Raw genomic sequence first — 9,239 nt, 5'->3', positions numbered from 1 at the left:
TGTGAATAGCCACCCTTAATTCAAACAAACAAACCCAAGTAAACCAAAAAAAAAATGTAGCCATAAATTGGGTTGCAGTATAGGAGATGAAAGTCGACCCTTCATCACAATTATCTTCTCTTTTCCATTACTTTTACTCTACGATCCAAATTTCCACGCACACTTCCCAAACTATGCTACAAAGATGACCCGTGTGTTGAAAGTTGGTTATATTAAAAAGATTTTTGTTCAATTTCAAATATTTTTTGTCTTTAATGATAATGGAATACGGTGATACATATGACGTTTTATCACAATAACAGAAAACAATTATATCTATTCATCATGATGCAAGTATGACTCCCATTAATTCCCCTCCTTACTAACAACTAAGAGCTCGTTTTGAAGCACTTTTAAAATGATTAAAAACACTTTTGGTTGAATTGATTTTTAGCTTCCAAAAACATGTTAGATGTTTTTTGGAAGAAACATCAAATATTTGATTCTTGCAAGAAACATTTAAAGTGTTTTTTCGAGATCCACTTAAATTTTCACTAAAAATTGGTTTCAAAATTTTATCAAAAACGATTTCAATCATATTAAAAACATTTCCCAGCTGACCGTCTTAACTCATTAGAGCTATCTTTGATAAATAAAAAAAGGAGTATGGGATGGAATTGACAATACATATAATTAAAATTAAGTGGCAAAAAAAGAATGGAAGGGGTCGTTGGTATAGGAATTGGATCCTCTCCGAGACAAACTCTCGGGATCCTCTTGACAGGGGTTAGTGGGCCGTTGTATTTTTATCCAACGAATACAATTATTATAACTTTTAAATGATCCCCTGTTTGTAGCCGTTGGATAAAAATTCAACGGTCCACTAACACCGATCAGAAGGATCCCGAGGGGTTGCCTCGGAGAGGATCCAATTTCGTTGGTATATATACTAAATATTACTTTGTGACAATATTAAATGCTACTAGTCCACATAACGTGCGTGACAATATGATAATGCATATCACGGACAAGAGAGATGCAACAATGTTTAATTAATTTATTCCTCTTAAATAATAAATAGTCAAAAGATTTTCCTAATTATGGATATTAGTTTTGTTAGGTCAACTACGTTGTTCAACCAAACCTTATCGCCTTTTAGATACTTTTTTTTTCTTTCGGAATTAACCTTTTAGATACCTTAGGCGACCTAAAAGATCAAGAAAGAAAAATAGTATTTCTTTTTTGTTTTAGCCAAAATGATCAGAGAGATTAGCATAATTCCTTATTTTGGTCTCTGAAATTTAAAATTGATAGAATTAGTCATTAAGTTTGTTAACAATCAATCATTTTTATCATTTTATGAAAAATTTTCGTTAAATAAGGAGAAAATAACAAAAATACCTTCAATTTTTTGTCAAATCATTTTGGCCAATTGTTTATTAAATTGAGTGATTTTTATCATTTTGGTCCTTATTTAATAGATATTTTCACACAAGAACCAAAACGATTGATGGTGGACAAACTCAGAGACCACTTATTTCGATTTCAAATCTCATTGACAATTTTGGATTAAAAAAAACCTTTCTTTTTAGTATTTCTTTGTAGACTATATGTGTCCGTTTTTTAATTACAAAAAAATGTCTTAATGATTTTAAATTTTTCTAATTTTTTTGTAAAGATGATCTATTAATGATGCTACAATATAAACAGTTCGGATCGTTAAGATACATTATGAAATATATGTCAAAATGTGTATAAAAAACGTATACCAGATCTGCCACTTAGTACTACGGTCTAGTGGTATTGTTCTTCACTTGTAAGTAAAATGTTTTAAGTTCGATTTTTGTCAAAGACGAATTTAAACCATATTATTGCTAGCCTATTGTAAGACTTACCTCACTTTCACATCCTTTAGCTAGATAATATCGTTTATTAAAAAAAATGTATACTCGATCCTAACCCACTAAGTAATTCAATTACATTTATCATTACTAAAAACAAAAGACAGAGTCCAAAATGGAGCTTTGTCTTCATCAATTTATCATTACAAGTCATGCGTCTTCATCAATTTAAAAAGGTGAGAGTGTTGTCTTGTGTTATGTACCACCAAGGAAGACACCGGAGTTGTCTCAAACAAAAACCTTGGACGCTTGGAGCCATGAATATGCAGGCTATGCGTAACAACACCATGACGCATTTTGGGTTTAAAAATCCCAAAACACAAATCATGCCAGCCAACTGGGCTCAAAACATGCAATATCTTGCTGAATGTTGAGTTATAACAAGGCTTAACAGGAAGTGTGTCGATAGGAAAAATGGGGTTTAGGGTAACAATAACGTTAGTGGGTTAAACAGTTATCTGTTAGGAGAAAAAGACTTGGTAGAAATCGAACCCGTACCAGAATAAATTTATGTTTCTATTTCATATTATATTTATTTGCAATTGCTAGTGAATTTCTCTTTCTATTTTCATATTATATTTATTTGTTTTGTCCTTATTAATATTTTTTTTCGTATTCTAATTACTGTTATCAAGAAAAGTATATATCTCTGTTCCAACAAGAGAAATGATAAAGAGTCTCAAAACGGGACTATGGACTCTCCGACACTTCATATTTTGGCACAATATTTTTTAATGTTGGGACAAGAATTGTGTCAATAATATGAGGTGGTAGAGAGTTCAAAGAGAGTCCACTTTTGAGAAAGTCTTCTTAACATTTCTCATTCCAACAATCTTATACACAGAAAATATGTTATGGAGCAGTTAGTCATTATGAGTGGTGTAAGAATAATTATGAGTGTCAATATCTTTGTAAATCAATCACTTGATTCTCGAGTAACTTAATATTTAGGTGACTTGATTGTCGAAGTGATCTTATGGCCAAATATGGTTAGAGTAATAAAGTCTTAACTTCTGATTAACCTATTACGTGATCCCTATTTAGTAAAGGCTTATTATGGTGGGATATAAAATATATAATTGTGAATATGAGTATTTCTCATTTAATAATAGACATGATTGAGAAATATCTTAGCAACTATATAAAGATTGTGTTTGCTCTCACAATAATTGTTCTATTATGTGTTAAACCCTATTCATAGCAAAAACATATAGTTTGGAGAGGGTAGAAGACATTCTTATGCATACGCCGATTCCTCTATAATCCGGAAGAGCCATGTTTTCCGTATTCTACAGGTAAGATCAATATAATTAGTTCCTCTCTATTTTATATTGATTCATTCATTATATTAGTGATCATAATGTCTGTTCTTGTGATTTTAGAATCGGTAATGTTAGAAAGACTAAATTTGCAAACTAAATTATGTGTCACTAATAAAAATGACCACGTTTATCAACACTTAAGTAATAAACCAATCATCAACTTTCATGTCTTTTAGTTTCCAACATTTAGGTTACAAATTTAGTCTCCCTAGCATTACTCTTTGAAAATATGTCTAACAAGTAGCACCAAGAACCCTCGTACCAAAAAGCCACAAAATTGTAAGGGATGAGACTTCTAAAGTTGGCAAAGCAAAAGATGTTGTCCTACATAACAACTAGGGGTGGGTTCAAAAAACCGAAAACCGAAAAAAACTGAGAACCAAACCGAACCGAGACCGAAAAAAACCGAACCAAAAACAGTCAAACCGAACCGAACCAAACCGAATCGAATATATATTTAATTATTTTTTTATAATATTTTAATTATAAAAATTAAAAAATCTCTAAAGTTCTGGAGGCATGTGGGTTTGAACCCGTGCGCTCCAATTGAGAGGTTTCAACGAAACCAACATGGCAACTGGTTTTGTTTTGTTATAGTTGTATAACTATACTATTTATAAATATATAAATCTATAGCCTTTTGTGCAATTAGAAATCAACAAAACCCTAGCCACTAGTAGTAGCAGCCATACCTTTTCTTTTTTCATTCCCCTCTTCTCTCTCTCTCGTCCCTGCGCCTCCAAACTCCCTCCTTGTCCATGCCTCCAATTTCTCCATTCTTCTCCATTCTTCTCTCTCCGTTTCTCGATCTTCTCACTCCAGGGTAAGATCTCCAATCTCTCTTATTTATTTTGTCGATTTATGGGTTTTTTTAGAGTAAATTCCATGGAGGGAATCTGAAATTTTGGTGTAAATTTATGGGTTGTTGTTTTGTTTTGTATTGTAGATTTGTTTGATTTTTGTGTTGTGAGAGTCTCACCCATTTCTTTCCCTTTCTTTTTTTCTCCCTTGATATCATTATTTGCTTATCCCCTTTTTTCGCAATTCTTTTCTTCATTTTTGCATACTCCTTTTTCAATTGACCTTTTTTGTTTGTTTTTGATGATTTTTTTTTGTCAATGTTGATTTTTAAATTCCGTTTGAAGTTCAATTTTTTTCTGGGTAATGTTTCCAATTATTTTTGTAATCTTTATATTTTTCGGTGGATTTTTTATGACTAAAGTTTTAATCTTTTCGTTTTGCAGTGGGCACTGAAGTTGGGTGGATGAAATCCTTTTCCTCCTCAAATCACAGGAACAAGAAACAGTTGTTGCATGCCTCAAATCGTTACTGTTTCGACGAGGGTTAATGGAGAGAAAGGGTAAATTTGCAGCCGAATGCTGAAAAAAAATGTGCTTCAAGCTCCAGATATTAAAAAAAAAAATCATGAAAAAACCGAAAAAAACCGAAACCGAACCGAAAAAAGTCAAAACCGAAAAAAATCGAACCGAAAAAAAATCGGACCGAACCGAACCGAAATTTCGGTTTGATTTCGGTTTTAGCAAAAAACCGAACCGTTTCAAACCGAACCCAGCCCTAATAACAACATTAAATCTTGCACATGTTGTGAAGGAAGAGTCTCATTTTTGACAAAAAAAAAACCCTGACAATGACACTATAAGTGCCATTGATGCTTCGACTCATAGTGAATTTTTTGTGCAAAAATTACATTTTTAAAGGACTAGATGATACTCTTCACAATGTGTATGCATCCTGCAAGACATCCAAAGAACTATGGTTGTCATTGGAGAAGAAATACAAAACGGAGGATGCAGGCTCCAAAAAGTCCGTTCTCGAAAAATTTCTAGATTTCAAGGTGACGAATTCCAGACCAATGGTCAAACAAGTTGAAGTTCTTCAGATCATAATTCTTGAAAAAGATGTGTTAGAGAAAGAGAGTGTGGCAGTTCTCCTTTTGACCACAAATAATAATTAAGAGAAAAAAGACAATGAGGGGAAAGTTGAAAATGTTTTAATCCTCCTCCTGAACCTGAGCCGTAACCATTCTACTAAGAGGACTGGGGCCAAGCCTCTTCCTCCTCATCACACTTCTCCTCCTTATGACTTCCATTTGATTTCTCCTTCTAACTTGCATCATTGCCTCTTCTTCTACAACAAACCTTCTCATCAACACGTCGTCGGTCAATGACTTTCCTCGAAACACTCTTCTGATTCCTTGGTCGGTACTAAGTCGTCTTGCGCTCATTGCTTGTTGTGGTGCTTGTGCAGTAGTACTGCTACTAGTTGTACCAAGTGGCTTGGAATACGATCGCGTTCTCGGGTAACTATTGCTTCTTCTTGGGGGAAGCTCGGCTCTGAAAACCTCATTGTAGGAAGATATTGGTGCACAAAGGCACACCCTTGTAAATGAAGTGGCAACCTTTAGAGAGGTACATTTTCGCAGTTTGTTGGCATGTCTAATATTATTGTTACTGGAACTCGAACTCGAACTGGAAGCTGCAGAAAAAGTGTGATTGTTTGTTCCAGTAGCAGTACTACTGCCACCACTTTGGACATTAGGCGTGCTTGGTTTATTTCGTGTTTCGGTTTCAGTTTTCGGTTCCAAGTGCCCACTCCTAACATTAACAATGGTTTTCCACAGCGTGGATGAAGTTGATGCTGGAACTTGTGTGGACTTGGAAGTATTGCTGATGCTTCTCCACAAACTGCCCATCTCAATTGCTCTTTGATACCAAGGCTTATTCCTATATATTAAAAAACAAATGCATTATATTAACTGTAATATCCCCAAGATAACTATCTCACATGCACCAAATAAAAAAACTTGTCAATATGAAAGGAAGCGTCTCAATTTATATTGTCTGATTAATACGTATAAGATAAGTCATTCAGTACTACGGTTTGGTGATATTCCTCTTCACTTGGAAGTTAGAGGTCTTAGGTTCGAATATTGTGGATGGCGAATTCAATACCAAATTAGGCTGTCCATTGTGTGGCTTAACCGAACTCCCATTCATTTTAGTGTAAAAATATCAATGTACTAAAAAAAATACGTATCAAATAGAGATGAAGTGCAAATTATAAGATTATGTTAGTTGTGTCAATAGGTACGAGATAAAGACAATGAAAACATCTATGAATGCATAAAACATAGAGATAATTAGACATAAGATCAATTACGTAGTTAATAATTAGGTTTAATCCTACATATTTATCTTATTATTTTAGGTCCATTCACTTTTGGACCTACTTAATAAAATTTTTTTTTTTTATTATGAGTCAACTTATTTCTTAGGGAATTTTAACGAAAAACTCTCGGTACTGTTCACTTTAACGAAAAACCACATTTTTACATTAAAAAGTCAATCCTAGTACTATTCAGTTTACCCTTTATTTTGTCATTATTGTTAAAACTCAAAGTTTTTAAGCAATTTTCTTTAGTTTTCCTTATTTTTTAGCCTGGATACCGTTTATACCCTAGGATATTAGGAACTTTAACGAAAAGGTTATGATGCTATTCACTTTAACGAAAAATCACATTTTTACACAAAATATCAATAATTTTTTATCACATTAGATGGTTAATCAATATAGTATACTTATGCGGGTATACTACATGTTTGTACCATATTGATGTATCATCTGATGCGTCAAATAATGTATGCATATCGTATCAATTAATGAGTTTATCTGATTAAATATCAACTATATGAATCTCTTATCACATTATATGGTTCATCACTATAGTATACTTATGCAGTCTCTGTAACATTACTCATCAAGTAATAATAACGTTGGAGATAGGAATGATAGGTGGCTTGGATTTAGGGATGAAGCGAGTAGTCTACCATTTAGAATCAGTGGCTTATGGGGTAGTATTTCAAAATGAGTAATGCTAGGGAAATCAAAATTTTAAACTAAATTTGCAAATTAAATAATGTGTCAGCAATATAAAATAAGAACGTTAATAAACACTTAAATAATAATCAAATCATTAACAGTCACATCATTTGATTTAAAATTTTGACAATCCTAGCATTACCCTTTCAAAATATCATAGCTGAATCTGAATCCTCGCCGGATCCTCTTTGTGAGGATCCCGGAGATTCGTCAATCATGTTCGTTTATCGTATATCATGCGGTCAGAAATTATTTCAAATATTTTTATTTAAAATTAAATATAAACAGTATTTGACAAAAATTATGTACTATAAACAGACACGATTCATTGATCTCTAGAGTTCTCACCAAAAGGATCCGGAGAAGATCCTGTTGGATGTAAATAGTCTATGTGGCAGAATTTTTAATTGAGTTGGACCGCATCTTTGTAAGTAGATTAGATGGACAAGACCCAAAGTGATGTTAATGAAATGGACCGAAAACCATAAAACCCCTGAAATAAATGATTAACTTTTGTCAATAGGCATGAATTAGCATTCCAAAATTATATTCTCCGTTCTCTTTAGTAGACTAGCATAACACTCTAACCATTGGATATAGTAAATATTAAACTCAATATATATATAAATTATATACAAAGCAGCAATTACTTAATCAACATTGAAGAAGCATGCAGGACTCAAATTAATTGTGCCATAACATTCATGTAAATATGATTAGGCTTAATTAGATTAATAGTTCCTGCGGTGATAGAATAGTTGGAAGATAGCCTTTGTGATAAAAATAATAATAAGAAGAAGAATTTAAACTCCATGTAGTGAAATCTGTTAGGATTTTAACCCAAAATTGAAAATTTCCTCAACTCTCCATTAATTGTTAGCACGTGAGACTCATATGTGAGACTAAAAAGATAAGTTAGTCTCACATGTAAGCCTCATGTGCTAACAATTAAAGGAGAATTCCGTTTTAGCCTAATATGTGTGGCTCATGTGCTAATAATCGAAGGAAAGTTGATGAAAATTTCAAATTTGGGCATAAATTCTAACAAATTTTATTATATGAGCTTAAATCCTAATTTTTTAATCACATGAATTACCTTCCAACTACAATATCACCAGATACTAATAATCCATTTAGGCCATATGATTATGTACCTACAAGCTTACAATGTGCGCAGGGTGTGCATGTTGAGAGAGAGAGAGAGAGAGGGGCGGGCAATGGGCATACCTTGCTTGTGAGTTACTTGGATCTTGCATGAACAGATAATGCAGGTCCAGGTGAAGAATAATGAGATGGGAGAGGAAGAAAGAGGAGGAGAAGGAGGAAGAAGAAGTTTCATTTGGGTTGATGAGAATAATGTGGAGGACCCTGCAGCTGCTTTTGCTCCAATTTCTGATCCAAAGATGGAGAAGATAGAGATGGCAATGTGCTCCTTTTTCTTTACTCCATTTCTTTATTACCTCTTTTTCTTGGCAACTTGGCAGGCCTGACTCCTCCAGAGAGAGAGAGAGAGTTTCAAAATTCAAAATCTCTTTGCTTTATGAATCATGATGTAACTACTAAAGCTCCCCTTCATAACTTTCAAAGGAAATCATTTTGGTTTGTGATATTTCACGAATTCTTTTTCTCTTCCTGATACTTCGTGTTTATTTTTTACTTTTGAATTAAAAAAATCACATGAGAACCACTGGATGTATTTAAATTAGGATTGGGTTGGTACAGTTATCATACTAAAATTTTAATATCAATTACCATACTAAATTTTTGATATCTCAAAATACATTGCTGTGTCAAACTTTTGATACACCAAATTTTGATATATCAAATAATTCGGTTAGTATAGTATAGTATAGTAATGACAATATACCACTTTGATTTGGTTGTTATGATATGATAATTCATGTCATATAAACAATAGCATGCATAAAGAAAAGAAAAAAATGCGAATAAATCTTATATGTGACAACCCATCCTAAATTTTACATTTATATTAATTTTAAAAGCGTGATTTTACGAAAATGCCCCTAGAGGCGGGGGTATTGACTTTCATTGATCAGCGTATAATGAGGTGTACGAATTAATCCTTTAGCGTTTTCCTAAAGTACTCGACATTATAGAACTGTAAACTCGAGAAGTA

General features: G+C 33.0%; 1 protein-coding gene across 1 annotated transcript; it reads right to left on the bottom strand.

The window, feature by feature from the left end:
• Nucleotides 1-5,031: 5,031 nt before the first annotated feature.
• Nucleotides 5,032-8,694, bottom strand: LOC126619940 (uncharacterized). The gene is made up of 3 exons (XM_050288376.1): nt 8,330-8,694; nt 7,451-7,595; nt 5,032-5,946 (listed from the first exon to the last, which is right to left on the bottom strand). Exons 1-3 carry the CDS (start codon nt 8,439-8,441, stop codon nt 5,214-5,216), a joined length of 990 nt encoding a protein of 329 aa, XP_050144333.1. The 5' UTR covers nt 8,442-8,694; the 3' UTR covers nt 5,032-5,213.
• Between the last annotated feature and the right edge of the window lie 545 nt (nt 8,695-9,239).

Source organism: Malus sylvestris, chromosome 4, assembly GCF_916048215.2.
Source record: "Malus sylvestris chromosome 4, drMalSylv7.2, whole genome shotgun sequence".
NCBI classification, from domain to species: domain Eukaryota; kingdom Viridiplantae; phylum Streptophyta; class Magnoliopsida; order Rosales; family Rosaceae; genus Malus; species Malus sylvestris.
This window is presented reverse-complemented; position numbering and strand designations above follow the sequence as displayed.